This window comes from Acipenser ruthenus, chromosome 10 (genome assembly GCF_902713425.1).
Source record: "Acipenser ruthenus chromosome 10, fAciRut3.2 maternal haplotype, whole genome shotgun sequence".
NCBI lineage: Eukaryota > Metazoa > Chordata > Actinopteri > Acipenseriformes > Acipenseridae > Acipenser > Acipenser ruthenus.
The window spans coordinates 37,239,616-37,265,198 of record NC_081198.1 but is presented as its reverse complement, the minus strand read 5'-3'; the positions used below and the strand labels follow the sequence as shown (position 1 = coordinate 37,265,198).

Genomic DNA, 25,583 nt, shown 5'->3' with positions numbered 1-25,583 from the left:
ACCTAGACATCATGGAATGGTTAAGTAAACTAATTCTTTGGCAACAGTTTGTAGGTAATGAGTGAACAAGATAAGTGTAAATTGACCCGAGTATACAGAATAGAATACTATGTTGTCGGGCAAGTTACCTTAATGCAACCGTGACCAAGCACTGTAATCACTCACACTGCAAGGACAGAGAGCGCTCCCAATTTACTCTGCATCCCAAAATAAATACTTCTATTGTATTGAATTCACATGATTCATATTTAGAATGTTTGAAGAAAAAAGGTGCCTTTTTCAACTGATTCTGCCTCTATAATCTTTTGTCTCTGAATATGCACCAGTCTCCTGAACTGTAAAACAACTTCATTGTTAATATTCACATTACCTTTCAAATGGGTCTGCTTATCTCCTTGTTGGGACGTTAGCTACATTTTAAAATTGCTTATGGCACATTTCACAACACAGACCGTTCTTTCTCCCGAATTCCCCTACTTTATTTTTTTAATTGTAGCAGATGCGACTGAACCATAGTACTGTGTTGTCACTAGCAAAAACTACAAAAACAAAATAACATAAAATAAAAATAAACATATTGAGTGTGCACCTCCCAATGCAGTATAATGGTTAAGATAACATTCCCAAAGTATTCCAGAAAAGGTGGTCAATAAATGATGAATTAATAAAATCTACCCCCACCCAACAAAAACTAAGAACTGGAGAGCGAGAAAGCAGTTTGCATTCAAGCTTGCAAAAAGTGTGTATAGATTGTTAAATAAGCTGCTTGGTCCTGTTGTTCTGAGTCACGTGCCATCTCTACTGTGACACAGCAGGATTTTGTGTCTGCATTTTGTGCGATATGGGTCATCCAAGAGTCTTCTGTTGTTCAGAGGCAAATAAAGGAAAGACTGAGGAAATAAACACAGTTGAAAAGGACACTTCTATAATTATACCCAAGTATAGTTTTAGATTATATATGCAGATGGTTGGATCAGATGGTTTTGAAAGAGAAACTGCTGTTGTTACAATTAAAAAGAGCCGTGTCCAAGAATTTCACCTTAATTTAGTCATGACTTGGTTTTGACCTTCTTCACCAGGTAAATGCTTTCTGTGTGTCTGTTCTTCTTATGGTCTTACCTGGAGTCACTGCCATGAGCTTTTTTATATATCTGCTTCAAACCACAGAATTCTTTCACAGCATTGTTTGGAATGCCTCAAAAACGAACAAGCTGTCTGTGTTCAAGGCTGCAAGGTTCATTAAAGTAAAGCACATGATTTATACTTTAAGCAGGATACATCTTCTTTTAAAAGTTTTTGTACTGATAGGCTGGTTTATAAAATGTTCAACGAAAAATGTGCTGCATCTTTTTTTGGTTACATTTTCTTAGCATTGGCAACGTTATCACTGGTCCACTTTTTCTTATGTTGCAGATCTTTTAGTTCCTTCTTTTATAATACTTTAATTTGCAGCCAATTTCAAATACAACACTATAGAAGTAAAAGACGATGCTGCTTCCTTAAGTAATCTTTGGCATTAAAATATTTGAAAATACTGTACATCCTGAATTTAAAGTTCAAACAGTGTGTGTGTACTAGGATCTAAAGGGTTAAAAAATGTTAGGTAAAAAAAAGTAGTAATAGTATATTGGATTATTTTGTTAATATATACAATTACAAATTTGTACCCATTTTTCCAGATTAGTAATTTAAAGTTCAAATGGTTATAGTTTTAATATACAAAGAAGACCGTGATTTAGGGTAATTGTTGTACAATTATTTTTTAATCAACTGTAGTTTTATTTTTATTTATTTAATTTTTTTTCTGGTTGCTGGAGAAACAATGGCCTGCAGGTTTGATCTAGATAACGTTATAGATCTTAATCAATGCATTTCGAGAATATAAGGAACCTCTTTGATAACCCTTAGGTCAACCATGTCTTTTCCCTTCCTGTTTCTCATCTCAGGATTTTAGGTTTCAAAGCAATGACCCTTGGTAAATAAGAAAGATGTAATCCAATTAAAAAGCTATGGATCTTGTAACATTAAGTACACCAATGCAGATTTAGAGATTGATAATTATTGCTTATTAATTACAACCAAGATTTTGCTGCTGTACCCTTGAGCAAGGTACTTTACCTAGATTGCTCCAGTAAAAAAACCAACTTTATACATGGGTAATTGTATGTAAAAAATAATGTGATATCTGTATAATGTGAAATAATGTATAATGTGATATCTTGTAACAATTGTAAATCGCCCTGGATAAGGCCGTCTGCTAAGAAATAAATAATAATAACAAGTGGACAGCCAGGAGAGACAGGTTCTAGACATCCCAGCATACTTCTGAAGACGGTCAAGAAGAATGCTATGATCTATGGTATCAAAAGCAGCAGTTAAGTCAAGGAGCACAAGGACAGAGGGAGCAGCAGCATCAGCTTTAAGCAGAAGATCATTTACAATCCAGAGCAGAGCAGTTTCGGTACTGTGATGCATCCAAAAGCCAGACTGCAGAGATTCAAGCAGATTGTTATCTGTGAGATTTTTCATCAGCTGGCTGGCTACAGCCCTTTCAAGAGTTTTAGAGAGAAAAGGAAGATTGGATATGGGACAGAAGATGGATAGATAAGACAGCCGGGTCAAGGGAGGGTTTTTTGAGCACTGGCGTTACTCGGACAGTCTTGAGGGCAGCAGGAACCAAGCCTGAAACCAGAGACAGGTTAAGAGTGTGCATAATGGAGGGAGCAAGGTCAGAAGCACAGAGATGGACGAGATTTGTTGGCCAGGGGTCCAAGGGGCATATGGCAGTAGTTGATTTCAACAATAGGCTGGAGACATCAGTAATGAAGGAAGAGAGAGCAGGAGGGGCAATCGGAGGGGAGTCAAGGTGGTCAAGTATTATACTGGATTTGTGGCAGGAAAGTGTAGAATATATGGTGTCGATTTTGTTCCGAAAGAATGAGGAGAAATCATGGCAGGTAAGAGAGAAGGATGAAGAATGGGAGGTGGATTTATCGATGCAGGATTTGATCAATCGTTTTGAAGAGAATATTTGGTTTACCGTGTCCCGTAGATGTGATTTCTGAGAAGTACTTCACCCTGGCAGCAGCAAGCACACGCCTGTAGCTGCTGTGGTGATCGGTCCAAATCTCTCTGTCAACTGTTAGTCCAGACGACATCCATTTGCGCTCAGACTTGCGACAGGCAGACTTAAGCAGTCGAAGTTTGGGGGTATATCATGGACAGTTGTGATGTTTCTTCACTGTTCTGGTTGTAAGCAGGGCAACTGTGTCAATGATCTGAGTAAGGGTGGCGTTGTCAGTTGAAGTGCAGATTAGGGAGAGGAGTTGCGAGAACTCAGCAATAAAAGCAGAGTTATTCTTTGGTGGACGATAGATAACAGCAAGGATGAGGGACATGAGAGAGGGGAGCTTGATAGCGAGATGCTCAAATGAAGAGAAGGCTGGGAAAGAGAGAGTTGAGGTTGGCAAGCACAGAGTTAGCAATAACAGCAATGCCCCCACCTCTACCCGTGAGGCGTAGCTTGTCAAAGAGCGTGGACACTTAGGTGACATTAATAAATAAACATCATACCTCTTGAACATGAGTCTGATAAGAAGCTTTAGAGTTGTTTGCGGAAAAACACGATGATCCACTACCCCAAAAATGATTAGTGAATCCTTTAATTAGGATTGAAAAAATATCCAAATACAAAAGGAGGTTCATAAATATGTTAGCATAGCTCTAAGTGCCCGATAGGTGGTATAAAATAATATTTGCGTTACCTGCTAATTGTTTCTGTTATCACCATTTTACACTGTTGTATGCTTAAATCTGATAGCTAAGGCATGTTTGGGGGTCATTTTTCTGAACCTTTATGGGTCACGTGACAGCTATTCATGAGACAGAGCCTACCTCTATTCAGGGAAATAAGGATACATTTACTGGGACTCTCTCTCTCTCTCTCTCTCTCTCTCTGATGTTTTCAATGGCTCATAACTAAGTACAGATCTGCAGCCGTTTGTAAAGGCAGATTAGACCAGCGGGACCAAATCAGTGGGTTTCCGATTCTATCTGTATGTACTGGCTGCCCTCTCTGTGAGCTTTAATATAAATGTATTGTGAGGTACCAGGAATACAAACTCTAGAGCACCTTTATATTCCAGAGCACCTTTTCCATATGCATGTTGGTAACCATTGATGGTAGAGCAATATAACCTTCAGTGCGGCTGACGGAGTACCATCAGCATCATGTCGGCAAGCTGCTTCTGTTTTATGTGGACCGAAGTAAAGTAAGGCTTTGATTTTCCAAATTAAAATAACAATATATGCATTGTAAAGCGGGGCAAGAGACTTGGCATTGTATTTGACATACCTAAAATGAGTTGGTATCAAAAAGTAAAGTCAAGTAGACAACCATTTTCCAGCACCAGTGCTATGACCTCAACTTGGTTCTCTATTGAACAATAGTGTGCATCACAAACCCACTAAGCAATTCAGCCCAACTTGCAGACTGCTTAAGAGCATATAGCCTGTTCCTTCGGATTTTGTTTTGAGTGCATTGGTAATGCTCACATAACATTTTATATAAACACATACACATACTGTACACACCAACAAACCTGCCAGAAAGTCATCTTATTGACAGCATTTATATAAAACTTAATTGTCAGAAATCCGCATAACTGAAGGTGATGTAAATTGATTTTGTATCGTCCAATTTTTTAACCGTGGAGAATGAAAATTAATTTACAAAATTAATGCAGCAGTGCTTCATTTAAACAAAGGTTCACATTAACATGCCCAGGTGGGGCAGTGAAGGATTCTGTATTATAGCTGCCTGTTCTTCAGTGCTGTCATTACAAGCCTTAATTAAACATTAGAAAAATATAGAAAAGGACATAGAATTAAAAAAGGAGAGAACTGTTCAACGAAGCATAAAGCTGTCCTTGTTTCTGGGGGCAGACATGAGTTTGATGTTTTAAAACAAAAAGCTCCCTGTTTTGGGTGCCTTGAGCTCTGACCCAACGGATCTCGAGTAGTTTCAAAGTGCCTGGATGTTTGTTCCTCCACGCCTGCCTGCCAGCCTGCAAGTCTGCCTGCAGTCATCCCAGAACTGGGAGCCCTTGTGCAAATCTGGTGCTCATTAGGGGACATTAGGAGGCAAGGCTGATGGTGCTGCAGTATAGTATTAAAGGACGAATGCCACCCAGAGAGAAATGATCAGGAAGTGTGCAGACGGTACCGTAGACAGAGGACTCTCAACCCCCTCTCCACAGGTGGAAGAAGACACTTAGGGGACTAACTGTTAAAGTTAGGGGTTCCCACAGGGAAGATGCTTGTATTGATTCCGATCACATTAACTGGCTGCAGACGTACCCTGCAGACAAAACAAGGACAGTAGTAGAAGAAGGGATAAGCAATCGGGCCTTCTAAAAAATCAGGAACTTGAACTTGAGGCTACCTCCAGATCTTCTAGAGACATCAAAGTAAAGTTGAACAAACTTACATTAATATATTAACCCAATAGCTAGGCAGAGCACAACGTGTGCTAATTGATTGATAATCCTTCACGTATACAGCTAGAACTCATCTTGCTGTCATACCTGACTTGTGCTCATCCCTACCATATATAATGTGCTAAGTGCTGTGGGGACCATTTTACTTTGCTGTTTGTATTAATCATGTATACATTTCTACATATGTCAAGGTCTAAGTGGAATAAGTACAAATTATTGGTCTGAAAAGTTCTATACAGCAAATTTCAATATGCAAATTATTAAAATAGTTGTTTTTTTGTGTGTGTTTATAGTTTACATTATAAGTAATGCAGGGGGAAAAAAACTGTGTTAGTCACCTTAGTCATTTATATGGGAAATATTTATTTTAAAATGTTTTGCATTTTTAATTGATATTTTAATAATCAAACCCGTGGCAGATGTTAAAATGTATAAAACTGTTTTTGTGTAGTAATGTGAGTTAAATGTACAATCTGACACTATTCCAATAATTTAAATATAAACAGCATTAAATAAAGCCTTCTGTCGTGTTGTAAAAGCCTGGTTAATCTTCCACAGCATGATATTGGCGCAAGTGAAACACAATGCCTATTGATTAGCGCCATCAGTGTCTACTTTTACATTATGCAAACAGCTTTGACACATAGAAGCTATGAAGAAAAAATCCTCCCTGTTAAAAGCCCATCTATAATAAAAAATAGAAATATAGGAGGCATAGAATTTAGAATGTGGTTTGTCTGATGGTTCTTTCTTAATCAGTGCAATAAGAAACAGTGTCAGCTTCACTTCCATTTGGTTTCATTAAATGAGTAATATTGCCTGGCAGCTTTGGGCTGAAATAGGATACTACCCGTGCGACATAAAACCAAACAGTGTGTGAAATACAAAAACAATCTAAAGATGTTACATGCAGAAATAATAAAAATGTGCCAAGACTGATGAATGTAGTGAAGCAGAATAGAGAAACAAGCTGTACATCTTGGAAACCACACTTGTGTTTTTCTTGTTAAATGCTAGTTAAGCATAAAACTGTTAAGTGGGTTTAATGATATAAAAACTGTCTATTAAAAAAAAAAAAAAACTCCAGCATTAAAATCTGATTTTGCATATTTTTAATGTATAGACATCTTTGTATAAGCAATTAATTTAAAGGATAAAGGTCCCCTTATCTTTTTGAATCATTGATTGATTGATTTATTTATTTTTGTGGTTTATTTTTTAAACTTTATATACAGGTAGTTTCAAATACAACACTCTAGATTTAGAAGGATAGAACCTCATCACGCCCTTGGCTGCATGTCAGCCTTAATCTCATGATCTATCAGAGTGAGGCGAGGACTGTGGGATTGAGGGAGTAAGAACAGGGAATGGAAGTGAGGCTGACCTGCAGCAGCACATGAAGTGCTAATGTACCAGGAAGCTGTTTATTTATTTATTGTTTTGTTTAAATCTGCATATCCCCACCATAGTAAAACATGCAAAGAACACAACAAATATTAAGCTGGATAATTAAGGGGTACCAGTGGTAATATGAAAATATAAGAGGTGAGGGGAAGCCTTGGTTATAATGCATTTAAAGAGGTATTAACGAAGGTTTTAACAGACGTTGTTCTACCTCCCTTAAGCAGACTTCATTTTTACTTTGATGCAGGTGAAGACCATTTTTATTCACCATAGTGCTGCAAGTTCACTTAAACTTCCTGTGGGATCCTTGTACCCATAACATGTGTGGCAGGATAAATGGGCATCACCCAACCGAGTCGCATTGAAAACAGACAGTAAAAGTTCAACAGCAAAACAACAAGGTACTGAAAATGTTAGGCTAATGAGAAACCTTGGTTATTACTGCTCTTAGTTTGCTCCCACCTTTTCATTCTATATACAGTCATGGTGCTGTGATGATGATTCACTGTAGTTTTTAATCAGGCCTGCACCCACAATATGGTTGTAGAAAAGTAAAGCAGCGTGCTTCTTACTTATTTATTTATTTATTTATTTATTTATTTATTTTAATTAAACCTAACGATTTGAGAATCGAAATAATTAAAAAGTAATTTTGGCCTGCATTTTTTCAAAAGCTTAAGATGTAGGAGCTGTAAGCTTAAAGCTTTGCATGGTTGACAATGGTAAAACTGCCTTTTTTGGGTCAGTAACAATTGTAATTTTTTTACCATCCTGTGACTGCTTTTTAGCACCAAGGTTTAACACCACAGCTTCTTACTGACAGATGAGTGCTGTGGATGTGGAGGAGAGATCGTGCCCTTCGAATCAATGGAACTTAATTAAAGGAAATTATAAAAAATTAAAGCAATCCGACAGATGTTATAATTGCAGCCAATTTGCCACTGGATGGTCCACTTGCCTGCAGGAGCTCTTTCATAGAAGTCAATAGAGCCTTATTATCAAGAAGCAAAAATAGCCAGAAAATTGATGGATTTCAAATGGGACCAATTACTGTTTGAAAAGACTGCGTGTCAAGTGTAATCGCTTTATTTATTTATTATTTTAGACATACTCGGTAGGTAAATGCTTAGTATATAATTAGTATTTATATTATATATTTATATATTATATATAATTATAAAGCTGCAGAGTACACACAATACATACACATACTAGTATGTATTTAAAATCCTTTTTCCAGGAACAGGCACATTAAGATTGATGTTATCCTGTCGCAAACACAAAAATCTATGTAGAAAAGTAAATTGGCGATCAAGAAATTACAATGCAATTTAAAAAAAACACCAATAAAAAATGAATTATCATTACTGCCACTAAATGCATTTTAATAGGAATGCGGAGCATAGTGAAAGATGAATGAGCTTACCCCATGCGAGTAGCCCTGTAAGTAATACGTTTGATGGATTTGCTCAATTCTATAATATTTTTAAGGAGCATTTGATTGGAAGAAATTGCTAGCAGGAACAAGAGAGTTTAGTTTGTACATTGAGAATTTGTATAATTTACCAATTTAGTACTAATCTTAAGCACAGTACATTCACAAAAAACCCATGTATCTGATTGTCAGTAATGGTTTTTGTTAATTTCATACGAAAGAAGCAACCATCCAGCTACTCAAAACATGAAATGTCATGCCAGTTAGCAACTCTGACATTGCCATAGTAACCGCCATCTGCAATTTTTCATTTAATGAACCATAAAAATGAAAGTTTTCTTTTTGAACTTTTATTTTAATCTGCCTAATGCAATCCAAAAGTGTAATACCGTTATGTTTGTTAAAGCCAAATCCCTCGTAACATAACGGCCCTTCTCCAGGCCTATGTAATGTATAAACCCCTGAAATTGGTGGAAGTGTGAGGGATTTGCAGGGAAGTCCAATGCAGCTTTGAAAGCCCTAGCGAACATCGAACAATTTTTTTTTTTTTTTTACTTTTTTTACAATTTTTTCAGATTTTCCTCTCCTTCCCCACCTCTGACTCCACCATCTCCTCCCGTATCTCTACCTGTCTGTCTGCTATTTCCTCCTGGATGCACTCGCATCACCTCAGACTCAACCTCTCTAAATCTGACCTCCTTTTCTTTCCCTCCTCCTCCCCCTCCTCTGATCTCTCTATCTCTGTTCCTCTGGAATCTACCACACTCTCTCCCTCTTCCTCAGCTAAGAACCTTGGAGTCACCCTGGACCCCTGCCTCTCTTATTCCCAGCACATCTCCACTCTGGCACGCACTTGCCGATTCTTCCTGAGCAACATACGAAGAATCCGACCCTTCCTCATCAACTATGCTACCCAGCTCCTGGTCCAGGCCCTGGTACTCTCCCGCCTAGACTACTGCAACTCCCTCCTGGCTGGCCTCCCTGCGTCCGCCACCCGTCCGCTCCAGCTCATCCAGAACTCTGCTGCCCGCCTGGTGTTCTCTCTGCCTCGCTTCGCCCACGCTACTCCACTACTCCGCTCGCTCCACTGGCTCCCGATCACCGCTCGCATCCAGTTCAAGACTCTTGTACTAGCCTACAGATGCCTTGACCAGACTGCACCCAGCTACCTCCAGACCCTCATCTCTCCCTACACCCCCACTCGACCTCTCCGCTCCGCCTGCACTAGAAGACTAGCTCTACCTCCGCTACGCTCCCCTGCCTCCAGAGCCCGCTCCTTCTCCACCCTTGCTCCGCAGTAGTGGAATGACCTTCCTACAGATGTCAGGACTGCCCAGTCCCTGACCACATTTCGGCGCCTCCTTAAGACTCACCTCTTCAAACAGCACCTGTAGAACTCCTCTGTTTGTATCCTTGGACACTATCACCCTTCATGTAAATGTGCTTTATTTTGCTCTTATCTGCCCCCTATTTTACTGCATTTAATCCTGTACTTCAGAATACGGTAATCTGCCAAGTGTTTAACCTGTAGAACTTTGTATTTAATCATATCTTGATGTAACTATCACTATTTAATCATATCCTGATGTAACTATCACTATTATCTGCTGTATTATTGAATTGTGGTTTGTCACACAATTCAATAATACAGCAGATACTAATACTTTGCTTGAACAAAAGTTATTGTATTTCTTGCTCTTATTGTATTACTTGTATTGTAACACTTGAAATGTATTTGCTTACGATTGTAAGTCGCCCTGGATAAGGGCGTCTGCTAAGAAATAAATAATAATAATAATAATAATACTTAACCGTCATTCCAGGATTAATCTTTACATTAAAGCTTCATTGTTTTCTGCCTTCCTCTTTTAATTAAATTGGAGAGCTCTTTTGAGTGCAGTTCAATTTGCACTTCTCCATTTTAATTTAATCGATGGCAGTGTGAAAGGTTTTTATACTCTATAACTCATATTATATCTTGCAATGCCAACAGTTTGGCTGAACTCAATTAGTGACAGGGAAGGCAGATCATCCATTTTGTTTGTTTTTTCCCTTTTTTTCTTCTTTGCATGTCAGACACAAACACTGGTAACATTTTCATCATAAAAGGGAAATGTTTTTCAAAAGACTGGCTGCACTTAAAGGATGTAAACACAACCATTTCTCAGAAGATAAGACGGTTCTAAATGAAGTCACAATGATTAGAATACACATTTTCATTAATTTGCCATGTGTAAAACAAGATGCTTTGTAAAATGCTGGTTAGCTGTTCTAATGAAGGACAGGTAGTTTGAAATGTTGACAAGTAATTAAAACACCTCTGTACATATTGTGTTGCTTGTTAATTATGTTTTCAACAGGCTATATTTAGACAACTATCTACATTTGTATAGGAGGCTATCATGACTAAATCTACCAGAAAAGGGGAACATTCGTTGTACTGCTTACTATATTTGTTTTTGTTGGGTGGGAGGTATGGTGTACAGAAATCCATATTAATCTCAATAGCTCCTAATATAAAAAATATGAAGGTGATTTATTATATTTTTAATATCTTAAGATACATTTGATTATTTCTTGTTTTCAGTGCATTAGTAGTACATGTTGACACATGTTGACCTTGTATTACAAATGTTTTAATGGTGTCATTGCTGGGTAAACATTAACAAACACTAAATCCATTTATTTACCCATGTGAGCGTGTGAGAGAAAATCCACTTGAAATGAGGAAGGAGGATTTTCGAGGTTAGATGTCAGTTACTCTTAGCTGAATTAGTTTTACTCATGCCTCTCCGTTGCTCAGCATTGCGTGAAATGATTTTCTTTAGACTGTTGGCTCTTGGGATGTTCCGCTGAGAAATTAGACACTCAGCATTTTCTCAATCTGAAGTGGGGTCTCCCGGTTCAACTGTACGGTTATTAAATAAGTGGGCTCCATTTCCGAGCAGCAGAGGATTTGAACTGAGCTGCCATGAAGCCTATTTTTCTTTCTTTCTTTCTTTCTTTCTTTCTTTCTTTCTTTCTTTCTTTTTTGTCCTGCGGTTTCTTTTAATTTAGTTTTCTGTGCATACTACTACTCTGTATATGATGTGGATTACATGATTGTAAACTTGTAAGTACTCTTTCAAATAAACTTGTTAGGATTTTGAGACCTACACTAGGGCTCATTTTCTGTTATTTCTCATTTTAAATGTGTGGGTAGTGCCGTTTTCACTCTTCTCCCCGTCATTAGTCTGTTTTCTTATAAATGTAATGCACCACAGCTACACTGGCATTTAGCAAGTGTGCAACTACAACATATCACTTCACAGCTTACTGTCCCCCCTCTGATATGAGCTAGTATACTTTTAGTCTCTTAATAGCCCCCCTTTGCTCTGAACTGATACTCTCCCTTAATAGTCTCTCACTAATCCGTTTCCATAAGCCTAGTAAAGAAACAGATGGTATTGGGACAGGAATTGGAATGGTATTAGGAAAAATATAAGTTTAAATGTTGTTATAAGGTTAGAAATAAGACATTTCCAGAAAGCTGGCTATATTTGTTTATAAATAGAAAGAGGTGGTTCTTCTAGGGATGAGATTTGGAAGGATGCTTTACACCAGCTTGATGGTTTTTCATTCTTCCACAGTATAAGATCTTAGACCACTCTGTTATCTCTACCCTCATTTGGAATGTACTGTCTGCACCTTTTCATGCGTTACAATTGCACATGTATTCCTCCGTCTGATCTCTGGTGTCAGACACTTTTATCAATGCATTCCGATTAGATGTCTTTAGTCTGCCAAGATTTAAAATACCTTCCATTTAAATGCGGTCATGAAAAAATTTAAAAGACTTCCGAAGTTAGCTTTGTGAAATAATTCCTTGGCCTTTCAGTTACCGTTTACCTTCTTTTCTTCCACATTTCTGGTAATGTCTGTGCTCAAAGCAAAACCTATTCCTTTTAAAAAAAAAAAAAGCTTTATTTTCACCTGTATGCAGTCAGGACACATTGTTTATATTGAAAACACAGTTCTTGAGGTGGATGATATGATTTGGTTCATATTGCTAACACAAAATAAGTCAATTTCTTTTTAACAGTTCAACACTTCAGCTGGCAGGACACTGAAGTAGTAAGTCTGCTAATATGATTTCTGTAGGCAAAATGTTTCTCAGTTTATTGGTTTTCAATATTATTGTGGATCATGCTTCCAGTATTTCATACTGCTGTCCAAAAAAAGCTGCCGTCTTGGATGAATTCAAATGTGTTAGTAACGAATACATTCAGCTGTGTTTGGTGTGGGGTTGCAGTGATATGGGATTTGTTTTGTCCTTTAGTGTCTGTGAAGTAGAAAAGACTAATAATTCTACGCAGAGAGTTGGGCCATAAACTATTTATACTGGAACAGATTAAATGTTTTTATGATTTTTAAAAATCCTCCACTGGTATAACTATAAAATCCTCGAAGGGTATTTAATATCACTTCAAATACTGTTTTATTGGGTTTGGTAAGTTGAGTAGAGGGTACAATGGAGGGGGGAATCAGAATTGAAAATGTCACAGTCTCACATGATTAGTGCATGCGTGTTTTAGTTATCTGTTTGAATGTTAAAAGGATGAATGACGATTTCAGGAAGGGAATCATTTTATACCAGTAACCGTTAAATTACTTGCTTGTATGGCAAGTAATATGCCACACACACTTCTGAGATGTCTTGCATCTCATATGGTTCTCATTACAGTGTGAACCATTTGGGGTTTTAGATCCTAGGAAGGTTAATATTAATGAAGTCAGATAATTTGAAGGTAAAATTGAGAGGTATAATGCATGGATTTCTCTAAAAAATTGTGTAAAGCATCGTTCTTTCAAGGGAAGTGTTTTAACCTGGTTCTAAAGAAGAAAGTGCATTTTACTCATAAGCTGCTTAGAATGCCGCATGCCATTTCATTAACATTTTTAAAATAACCACTTTGAAACACTGACTTGTCCTTCACACATAACTGCATCAATATTATTTTCTGTTAACCTAAAATGAGAGCTTACACAAGACCAGGCCAGTAAAAGGAAGGTGTTTAATAAAACCTGAACCAACCCACAAGATTCTGTGTCCATTTTTTTGAAGTGTGATGGACAAGGCCTTTAGGAAACAGAAGTGCTTCTTTAAGCTGTTCCCTGCAGCTCACCAAATGATTAAGTGAAACTTATCTGGTGGTTAAAAAGAAAAAAAGTTATCTCGTTTTGCATTGACAAAGGTTAATGATGGCTAATTAGAGAAATACCTAAAGGGCATGCAAGTCAGTGCACTACCTCCAAGCTGTCCAGCCCAAGCACTGCCCATGGGCTGCATTCCAGTTAATTCCAATTAATTGTAAGTCATTCTTCATAACTCTCTCCGCCTTTTCAATGACTTGTACTAAAAGAGAGATCAAATCTACAGCCGCCCTGGGGGTTAGAATGTCCAGTGCTTCCATAACCTGCCCCAGCAGATAGCCTCCTCCTGTTGTTATTATTGCAAGTCATATCCTGAGGCTTGTTTTGTTGTTGCATTTGCAGGTACCTGGAAGAGGACATGAAGCACGTCCAGCTGTGCCGCGCTACGAAGACATAGAGAGGCAGTATGCATCTCTACCCAGGTGAGTCATTGCCTGGCTTCCCATTCAACATTTCCAGCGTGTAATGTCTTGGGACCAGCATTAGGAAAGGGCTTCTCCTTTGACTGCGAAAGAGTGAGGATATAATAATGTACTTTAAAGTGTATAATTAAATCTGTTTACCTTCAGAGCTCATGCCAAGATTTCACTTTATCCTTCCGAGAACGAGGGAGAGGGCAACAGGCAGTGGGTGTAAACTGATATTGCAGCAGATAACACGTCTAGTGCCTGCTGTCCTATGAGAAAGCAACAGAAAGCCTTCTACTGTACCAGCAAATCTATATCCCTTTACATTTAGCAGATTATACTAGGTATTACTAGAGCAAATTACTGACTCACTTTCAACATCAAGTTGGAGTTTAAAATTTAAAAAAAAGCATTGCATTCTGTTGCTTGCAAGTTTACAGTATTTGTTGTTTGTAGTTATGTTTGACAATATGGGAACCTAATTAAATGAGATGGCAGGTATGACCTGCTAGCCCACCAGTAACGAGAAGTGATGATCTGCCCTTCTTGTAAGCCCCTCTAGTCTGTTTCAAACAGCCGTCCCAAAAGTCTAAGCATGTAGATCGTATCTGCCCCAAGAAAATGTTTCCACGTCTGAACTCTGGTGTGTCACTTGTACAGCCTGGGATTATCTTACTACTGTTGTCCAACTACAGATCACTTTTCTTTACCTTTAGTCAAAAACCAATATTGCATCCAAGCTCACTGTTATTTGCAATTGTCTTGAGGGTATTTAGTTCTTTTATATCCAAAGTAATTTTCTAAATGCCTTGGCAAACATTCATTCACATGAAAAGTTAAGGCATCAAAGCTGCTTTACAATAGCAGAACAGGTTGTGAAAAGACTTGAAAGATTAATCTGCGCAACACCAGCATTAAAGTGAAGGGATTTAAAGAATACAAAAGGGGGTTTAAATAGTTATCTGCAACCTTGGAGCAAGATCTGTATGTGGTGTAATAAAATGTGTTTACCAAGGACTGTATGTCATACATGCATGCAAACGGTAAATGTTAAAAGTGTCATTTAGTCCAACCTGTGCATTGTTTTCCTGGGAGTGGGTCTTACCTGAATATGTAACCTCATGCTCAGCGAGTTATATTCTGGCTGTCTGTGGAACATGAATAAATACAGAAATACAAAGAACCTGGCAAAGTATTTTGGTACTGCATGTATTTACAGAGGAGGAGGAGGATGACAGCAGGGAAAGGGTTCTATGGAAGGGTGCATTACACTAACATTCCTAACCAGATTGAGGTCAAATTTCAGACGGCTAATAGCCAGCGCCCCACCCAGCCGCATCCCAACAGAAAACAATTGGAATAACAAACAAAAAATAGTAGTTCCAGTAACAGAGAAATTGGCTTGAACCAAGGAGCAACTTCATCTATGTGTGTGCCCATAGAACATGTGTTCTTCTTTTAAAATGGGTGGGTATTTTGTAGTCTGTTTTTTAGACTGCAATACATTTGGTTATAGCACCCATGGTTTGTTATTCTGGGTACTGCAAATTAGTATTTCTATTTTGGATGCAGATCATATGGACCAATATATGCAAACCTATAGCAAGCTGTTTTCTTTTAAACAAGTTCATAATGATAGTTGTGAACATTTTTTACTTAGTACTGCATTTTCATTATCAGGATATATATTTCATTGTAGACATGTCCAGGCCAATTTGTTCCAGTCTACCTGGTGGTCATCTGTATCTAAGGCCCCGAGCAGGTCAACAAAGCTGCTTCTCTGAAAAGACCCTTCTCATAGCAGCAAATACGGATTTAGTAAAATCCACTAATGTGGTTACTGTTGAATGGATGAACAACATGATGTTGACATAACAGCACTCTATCATTATCTAAAGCCTGGAATGAATAGCTATTTTGAGGCACAAGTGAGATTGGTCTGTAATTATTTAACAAGGGTGGATCACCACAAGTATATAAATGGGAGACATTGTCTTGATCAATAAAAAAGTAAAGTAAATACTGCCCAAAAGGGAGAGCTAAACAAAACTAACCTGATGATATATATATATATATATATATATATATATATATATATATATAGTTTTAATAAATTTATAAAACAGGCTCTATCACCTGTTTTTTAAACAGTCAGTCATTTGAAGATGATTATTGGCATATCCTGCCTTGTATTCTCATCATCTGATAAACAGGCTAAATGTCTCATACACAGTATATTCATTCAACTCACTAGATCAGCTAAACCCAGTTAAAAACAAGAACCATTGCAGGGCATTCTTTCCTCTGTTGGGCACATTGAACATTGTAGGAATTCTGCTTGAAAGTAATACAGAGCTGCTTTTATTGAGGGGCTTCGATTAAGCCTATCTCAGTTTGTAAATGTGCATATCCTGGCCAATGGACAAAACAAAATGTAAGGCCTTTCAAAATGTTTAGAAAAAGTTGCACCTTGCTAAAAATCCTGCTAACTGGTTGATTTGATTCTAGTTTTCCAAACTATTTTCAAGTTGTTTTGATCAGTTATATCACCCTGGAATAAGACAGAGCTGCAAGTGGTTAAAGAAAAGGGCTTGTAACCAGGAGGTCCCCGGTTCGAATCCCACCTCAGCCACTGACTCCTTGTGTCACCCTGAGCAAGTCACTTAACCTCCTTGTGCTCTGTCTTTCAGGTGAGATGTAGTTGTAAGTGACTCTGCAGCTGATGCATAGTTCACACACCCTAGTCTCTGTAAGTCGCCTTGGGTAAAGGCGTCTGCTAAATAAACAAATAATAATAATAATGATAACATATTTTATAGCGCACCCCCCCCCCCCCCCCTTTACAGTTATAGGTTGATCAGAACAACCCCTTAGTCAACTTGAGACTAGTCAAACATTTTAATTTGAAACTTCCAGCACTTAATAAGCAAGTTGATCTCATACAACTGTAATGTTATGTTAGTAATACTAATTATAATAGTATTGTAATGTAAATAGACTAAGTATTTATTATTATTATTATTATTATTATTATTATTATTATTATTATTATTATTATTGGTAGTAGTCAAACATTCATTGTCATAGTTATTTCATAAATGTAGAGGTAAACCTATACTTGACTTGGTATACTATAAACATCAACATCTTTTTTAATTTCTGAGGAGCTGATTTTCACAAATACAATATGGTATTTCCTTAACAAGATTGACATTTTTAGTCAGTGAAACATTAGGCTGAGGGTTTTATTGTGCAATACCTTTAGAAAATGTTTTGTGGTTCCATACCGCACAGTAGTGCATGTGTTGTAATTGGTTTGAGTTTTCGCCCTCAGAAAAAGGAATTTGCTAACACCTGATGAACTATGTAATTAAATACAAACAAAACTCCTGGTCCTAGCCCCCAACCAGGAATAAAATAGTTATAAATCTTGAGGTGGGAAATAAAGCAGAGAAAAGTGGTGATGTAATGTAAACTCCCTGCCGTTCTCCAGGTCAGGCATGTCTGAGGATTGAGTTATAGATGCACACCGTTCCTGCAGCAGCTGAAACAACACTGCAAGCGCATTTAATAGTGTTTCACTTCTGTCTTCTTAACTGAGGCTGAGGGCCAGCTGGTGAAGGTGTAACTCATGGCTCCTGTCCCAGAGCGGGACTGAATTACACATTTGTAGGGCATGTTCCACATTTATAATTTATAAGTATATTCCTGTGTTAATGAAAAGGAGATAACCATTGAAAGATCATTCCTGTTCCGAGTGACCATATTCTGTAAAAGGAGTCCTGGATTCTGTTTTTTGTGTTTGCATCATATTTTTGGATATGTTTGTCTGTAAAGTCAGAAACATGTTTGTAATTGAGTGTTATGCAGGGACGGAAGTAATGCTCTTGTTGGCTTACAATCTGTGCCATTCCAGGTTTTGCTGTACTTTTGCTCTGAATGTTTTGCCTAATTTAAAGTGATATCAGTACTGGTAAATAAAATACAAAACCCTGGATAATTTGATACACCCACAGGTAGGTGTTGCTGAATATGCTCCCATGTGTGTACTGTACCTTTTACTGTAATCTGTCCAATTTCCCCCTCTGTAACTGAAGCAGTTTGTATCAGTGTGTCCCTTTTATCTGTTAATATTGTAATACATAAGACACCAAATGTTGAAAAAAAATAACGGTTCTGTTTTGATGCATGGTGTGCATCTGCAATCAAATAACTGCCAATATTTCAGAGCTAAATATATATATATATATATATATATATATATATATATATATATATATATATATATATATATATATATACACACACCCACAGCCCTGCAGAACTGTCATCAGCTGCGAGTCACAGTAAGCTAGATTTCCTATTTAACGCTTCAACTTTTAGACCAGGGACCAGCTGTTTGGTACAGTACACTGAGAATGCTAGTCGAAGAAATGTGATACAGTGCTGCTTTGCTGATACCTTTGGCAGATGCAAGGGAGAAGCTGACATGGCTCAAATTCGAAGCGTAAGCCGGAAAAGACTTTGGTGCTTGGTATTTTCCCGAAACGTTGGGTTTCTCCATCAGTAAGGGATTAGATGAAATTGAATTATCCCATTCCTCAGCTATGGATTGGGGCTAAGCAAACAGGAAGACCCTTCTCTTTTTACAGCTCAATTTTTCCTCCCCACTCAGCACCCCCTCTTGCATCTGTCTTCTGCTGCCAATTGGTAGCGAGTCCTGCCTAGCCACCCACCAGCCTCACTGACTGTGATCAAGAACCTACTCTTAAATACTACTGTACGAGGAGGGCACAAATAATAGTTCTGGACACTAAAAACAGTGTGATCCCTGCTCATTCCAAAGCAATTCCCAGCTGCTGTCCCAAGCATGTCAAAAGTCTCCAAAAATAAAATTCCTCTGAGTCATTTCCCCACATCTTTCAACCACTGGATTTCAGATTATATCTTATTCAGGATCATTTTGGGTGACAAATGTTTTTACCGGCACTGCTTAAATTAAACCCTGAGTTACTGGGGTAAAGTCATTTGGTTAACATAAGTTATTTTATAGATACTAATGGGTAGCTGTTTTTTGTGGGTAAACAATCCTGTGATGTGGCAATGTATGCCGTTTTAAAACAGTTTGATCCCAAGTGAATCAAACTCTTTTATAGAACTTGCATAACATCAGAAAAGCAGCAAACAACAATTGATGAAAAACCCCGAAAAGAGAGCAGCACCTTCGTACAATCGGCATGTTGGATGCTGGACTAGGGCAGCGTACTGTGGCTCGCAGTCTTGGGTGCTCACAGCCAGCAATTTCGAACCTGGCGAGACAGTATAACCAGACGCACTCTGTCAATGACAGGCCATGAACTGGGAGACCAAGAGTCACAACACCTGCCCAAGATTGACAGATCATTATGCAGCATCTTCGTGATTGTTTTCGCACTGCTAGTCAAACAGCATCTGATACTGCAGGTCGTAACAATCCATGCATTAGCAATTCAACTGTAAGAAAGGCGGTTACACAGTCATCATCTACAGGCCATACGACCATACAGGGGTCCGGTGCTCCGTCGCATGGATGCCTTACTCGCCAGACCTGAGTCCACTTGGACATTTGTGGGATGAACTTGGGCGACGTGTGGTATCCGAAACCTGGTGCAAAGCATCCGTTGCAGATGTACTGCTTGCATTGCTTCCAACTGTGCCACACACGCTACTAGTTTTTCAATGACATCTAGTGCATTTTATCCAAATATGAGGATACGTTTCTTTTGATGCTCAGTATAGATTAGGTGCATGCTGATAGATTTTGGAATGCCCAAGCACTTCACATTTTAAGTGAGAGTTTTTTTTATTTTTGTTTTTTTTTTTCCTAGGAAATGGTATTTAAAAGAACGGGAACAAAAATGAAAGTGCTGATTTTTCAATTTTAAATCAACCATCATGTCATGTTGAAAACTGGATTAAAGAAATGTATTACAAAATTCTAGGATTACCTTACATAAGTGAATGTCTCTAAATTGCTCCAAAATATGTGTACACATTATCAGAAACACCATCAGAAATGTTTATTTGGAAATACCAGAACAACACACGGCTTCAGTCATCTTTGATCTCATTCACAGCGGAGGGTGAAACAAAAGTTATGTTCATTCAGTTTTAAAAAGCCTGGACGACTCCTTCAAACACACAACAAAAAAATCAGTGAGAAATATGGGTGGGCATTTCTGTGAAGCCTTTCTTCTCTTAACAGCAGCAAGTGCAGTGACTTTCATCTTGTAAAGAAAAGACCCCTTCCCAAGCAAGAGCTTTCACTTCCTGGCTATGTGACCCGTCATCTTTTTATGAGAACAAAGTTCCTAATCAAAGTTGAGTGCTTTGTTCAGTAGCTACAAATGAAAACCCTCCCAATTCATTCAAATCAATGTTTTGATATTATTTCAGGAGGGGGCCAGTGGATCTTGACGATTACCCAAAGCATCCACGGCCTGCATATGGGGAACGAGAGCACCCATCCTACCCAGGACTCCAGCCTGCGTTCCTGCCTTATCCTGCCAGGGGCAACTACCCCCGGCCGCCTGATCACAGGGGGGTGGACCCCAGGCAGATAGACCCAGGCTACTACCCACCACCTCCACCCAGGGGACCCAAACGTCAAGACGTGCCACCTTCTCCCGCTGCTCTGAGAGGCCCTCGTTTCGAGACTGCAGGCAGGACGTACCACGGGTCCAGCCCAGAACCTTACAGCTACGGGGACAACCGGAATCCGGACCCACGGCAAAAAAACACAATGACAGCAGCTGTATAGCATGCAGAGGGGGGATGATGCCAACACCAGGGACGGTTTGTAATTCAGTATCTTATTGAAGGATTTTCTTTTTTGTCCTTTTTTAAAAGTGATAAATCCACTGAAATGAAGTTTAAGAGCAGTAATTATTTATAGCTTGGTTTCACGTATTTGGACTGAAGTAGGCATTTCCTTCTGTCTGTCAGTTCCTTAGGTTTCTTCTTTTTTTAACTTTTGTTCAGAGAGAGACTACAGTACATGTACTTGATGCATTATTTTTATTTTTTTAAGTGAAATATTCACCTAAAAAAAGGCAGAAAGTTGATTAAAATCTGGGGATTTTCATTAGGGTGAATGTGCTCAAAAGGTGCCTTGTGTTAAATGTATGCAAAAAGAAAAAGCTGCTAAGACCTTTTTGAAATACTGAGCACAACTATAATATAGAAATGTTGCATCATTCCAGTCAATTACAAAAGAGCCTTTTTGATCCAAGCTGTATCTTGTGCTCTTACTCCTAATGAAAAGATATGACATTTAAATGAGTGGCCAAAATAGAAAAAAATGATGCTGCCACAGCCAGCATTAGAATTCCCAAAACAGATGTAATTCTCTTTGTATATAAAGTGTATAATGCTGTAAACTGTTATACCAAATTGCTTTACACGATCAAATCAGTGTTTCAGGACTGGCTATATCAGATGCTTGTTTGATTGTATTTAATGGAGACTAGTTTCCATGCCAGTGCAAACAGCAGAACTAAATGAGCATGAATGTCTGGTACTGAACACTTTTAACTTAATCCTAAATTGCATTTACTTTCATAATTACTTAGTCTTGTATATATATTTTTTTTTACCTTTTTTGTACCATATACTGTAAAAAGGTCACCCCTATACATTGATCTCGGCAAAACAGTGTGCACAAGACCCAAATCACAGTTAATTGTGCTACCTGTCAGTTATTTTAAAAATGGAGAGAACCAAGAATGAGTTCTAAACTATAAACAGGATGGAGCTCTTTCTAAAGAAATGTCAGCCTTGTGATTTTTTGATGCAACACGTAGAGAAGTAAGGCATCTGCATGTGAGGATAAATAGACCGCTTTATGCTTCAAAGGGGCTTTTCAAAGTGGCATTTCCCTACTAATCATTAGCTGGTATTTATTTTATGTAAAGAAGAAATAAAGGTTATTTCACAATTCGATGATTAACCGATGTAGCTTATTCACATTTAGGACATGCTGTATGAATACTATGCTGTATAACCAATCTGTGTAAGGGCCCTTTCCTAATTGACCATGTTCAATGTTTCACAGCAATTTTATGTGTAAGTCAGATAATGAAATAATTTGGGAACAGTGTAAAACTTGAGACTGGATCTAAATGTTAATTATTCAGATCAAGTTCTCTCAGTTAGGACATATACTGCACTGTGGTTGAGATACGAGGCATTGTAAAGCCTTGCTCTGCATAGGAAAATAATGTGTTTGTGCTTTGCCATGAATCTTCTCTCGCATATAATGTATGTGATTATTATAACAAATTAGATAGCATCCTTTTTTTTTCTCTGTCTACTTTAGATTTTTGTATTATTATTATTATTATTATTATTATTATTATTATTATTATTATTATTATTATTATTATTATTAATAATAATAATAATAATAATAATAATAATAATAATAATAATAATAATACCTCCTTTTCAAAAAGGAGGTACACGAAAGCTTTCATTTGTATTCATTTTGTATGGTATAATATTGGGGACAAAAAGGTACTTTATTATGTCATTGATGCTGAGGCTGAAAAATCTTGGTGCAGAAGGAACAAAACGAACCTCAACATGGTAAATAGCTGTTTTATATTTCCAGAAGTAATATAAACAGCATTTAATTAGGAGATGCCACATATTAACTTTTTCGAGTGTTTACATTATATACCAAATCATTTTGTTTTGCCTTTGATTGATTGTTGCCAGATGAATTCGAAATTGTTGTATAACACGAAGAATAATTATTTTCTCATCTTTAATACGTATTTTTATCACATGTTGTATTAAATGTAATAAAGAATTTGATCTTTATAGTTTTCTGTATGTTTTATTATTACTATCATGCTGCCTGGAACGATGCCATCAGGTTTTCCAGTATTCCCCTGTTCCTACAGGCCATGCACATCATCTTGATCTCTTTGAGTCGTTGTTATTGCTGATAAGTAGGATTGCATTGTATTTGTTCGTGAAAACTGTGGCTGATTCACCACACAGGCTTCCTTATGCTGTAACAGAGAGCCAAGTCTAATCATGTGATCGATAGCTTGGGGCAGGTGAAGTGATGCTCCGGTACATTTGTTATATTGAGAAAATTATGTCTCAGAAGATTCACTAAAAAAAAAGAATCAGGTGTGATCAACACCCATACATACAGTGAAAAAAGCGAAGTGAGTAATAATGACATGGAAAATGTCACTGTCTGTACGATTTCAAGCAGTCCCCAGGACAATTTCCTATTGTACAGGTCAGCTGGCAAAGGAGATATATTCCTGCGCTTACCTGGTAACTTCAGATAAGGTGATCATAAATTCAGTACTGTTCCATACAACGTGTTGATGCAGAAGAGAAAGTGTAAGAGCAGGCTATGGACAAGGGTCAGTTACAATGTCTCTTGTCTGAAAACATTAAATATAGAAATCCAGGTTGTCTGGACAATTTCATAGTTTAGCAAAATAAAAAATAAAAAGTGTCCATTCTTCTTTAAGACAAAAACAAAAACATGCATTGTTTACAAAGTTGTTGTTTTGTTTCTTTCAGTCTAGACAGCTTTTCATGCTAATCCAATACTTTACACTTCACAGAGCAACGCTGATAAGATGCTGCTTCAATCTGCCACATGCCACTGAAGAGGTAGTGCTTCAGTGAGCGCCTCAAAATTACTGTTAAACTGGAGCTGCTGTTTTTAATTGATGCAAAAAGAAAAGCATGTGTTGTAGGGTTAAGCTGGCTAGGTTAAACATAATTCTTTGGAATATGTCAGAAAACAGAACTTAGGGTGTAAGTGGCCTATGTAAAAAAAATATTTGTATGAAATGAATTAAATGAGCTGGGGAAAATGTCATACTAAAACAAATCCTCAACTGGTGCAATGGCAGACAACATCAGTTGCTGACCCCTCAGCTGCTCTAGACTTGATTTATAGCAACTGGTGTCAGTATTACATACCATGTAACAAACCATGGGCATGTTATCCATAAATAAATAAATATTACATCTTAAACAAAAGCAAAACAATTCGTAGTAGGAGGATCTTTACAATCATCAATGATGGTGTGTCCTAGATGTCCTTCCTGGACATAATGGTTAATAATAATAATAATAATAATAATAATAATAATAATAATAATAATAATAACCTGCAGGTTGTAAACTCTTAAAGGCATCCTCTAGTGTGCCAGAAAATATGACCAGTGAAGAGAGTGCCCTAAAATAGGAAATCATGTGACATCTGTGGCCCATAAAAACATGTTAACATTGCTGTACAGATTTCCCACGGTAACCCAACTTCAAGCAGAGTAAGCTCCTCCTTGTAACTAGCGCCGCTGGCCTCAGTTCCTCACTCTCACCCAAACTCAAGATCTCCCTCTACCAGGAAAGGCTCTCTATTAAGACCATCTTTTGTTTCTTTGATGGTTGTAACATTCTGCTGTGTGTCTTTAATTGTTGTTTTTGTGCAGACATATTTAAATCTTCAGGAAATGAAGATTTATGATGAATTCTTTCCATTGCCTGAACTTCATTTATACAACCTCAATGTGTACACTGTTCCAGCAAATGTCCCTCACTGCATATTTAAGTGGGTTCATGCAGGTCTCCTGGAGAATAGTTAGTAAAGCGTTCTCTGTGCAGGCTGAGTGATTGCACTGGGCTCGGAACAGGAAAAGAAGTCATCGTTTAATCAAACCAAGGTTACTTGCTTGAGGTGGAAACCATTACTTTTAAAAATTGTAGGCTCAACAAGATAGCATGACACAGCAACACTGTTCACTGTATCTTTAGAGAAGTCAGTCTGATCATCAGTAATGTGCCCATCTTCCTGTGGTAGATCATGTACTGTAGGAACTAGGATAGATTACCAGGGCTCTTGCAACACCTTAAAACTAGTGGGACCTCTTCATATACTAGAATGCATAGTCTGACCATTAATATGTGTAATTGAGCTATCCAATTAGATCATGTATATGTGAAGAATTCAAGCATGTGCTGCAGACAAAGACTCAGCTGGTCCCAGGAACACTGACTGATTGTAAACCGACTGGAGGTATCTTCCACACTAAAGATGCTGAAGACATCATTGATATGAGGAGCATTCATCTGAAGACTAGTGAGCCCTTCTCTATGATTTGAAGTTCGACCTGTCTGATTAACAATGGTATTGTATGCATTTTCTGTTTTTTTTTTCCTGATTGTGTGTAGCAGTAATCAAGCATATTGTATTCTGTTATCAAGAAATGGCACTTCACTGATCAAAGATGATTTTGCGTCTTAATTAAGGTCGTTGCAGGCATTCCCTTTCATACTTCAAATAAGGTCTTAATTAACATCTTAAATGTGTGATTGCTTAATCTGTATAACAGTGTAGTGAAGATTTTAGATATCATAGAATTGTATTGGTATTAAGAACAGCACAGGGAGGAGTGATTTAGCATGGGAATATGTGAATGGGGAGAAGAAAAGCACCCCGAGCACCTTGAGATACCTTCAGCAGTTTGTGAAGCGTGAGCATTTGCGTTCGTCCCTGGAGAAGCCTCCCTTTCCCCTTCACATTAATTGCCTTTAACAGCTCTGTGCATTGGCTTTGCCTTCACTTGTGCC

The 25,583-nt window shown here is 37.8% G+C and overlaps 1 protein-coding gene across 1 annotated transcript in view; it reads left to right on the top strand.

The window, feature by feature from the left end:
• Positions 1 to 22,799, top strand: part of LOC117410617 (partitioning defective 3 homolog B-like) — a 239,626-nt gene extending 216,827 nt beyond the window's left edge. The window contains exons 22-23 of the mRNA XM_059032166.1: positions 13,873 to 13,952; positions 20,373 to 22,799. Of these exons, the coding sequence (XP_058888149.1) occupies positions 13,873 to 13,952; positions 20,373 to 20,736 (444 nt within the window). The 3' untranslated portion in view covers positions 20,737 to 22,799. The remainder of the gene's footprint in view (positions 1 to 13,872; positions 13,953 to 20,372) is intronic.
• The last annotated feature ends 2,784 nt before the right edge of the window (positions 22,800 to 25,583 follow it).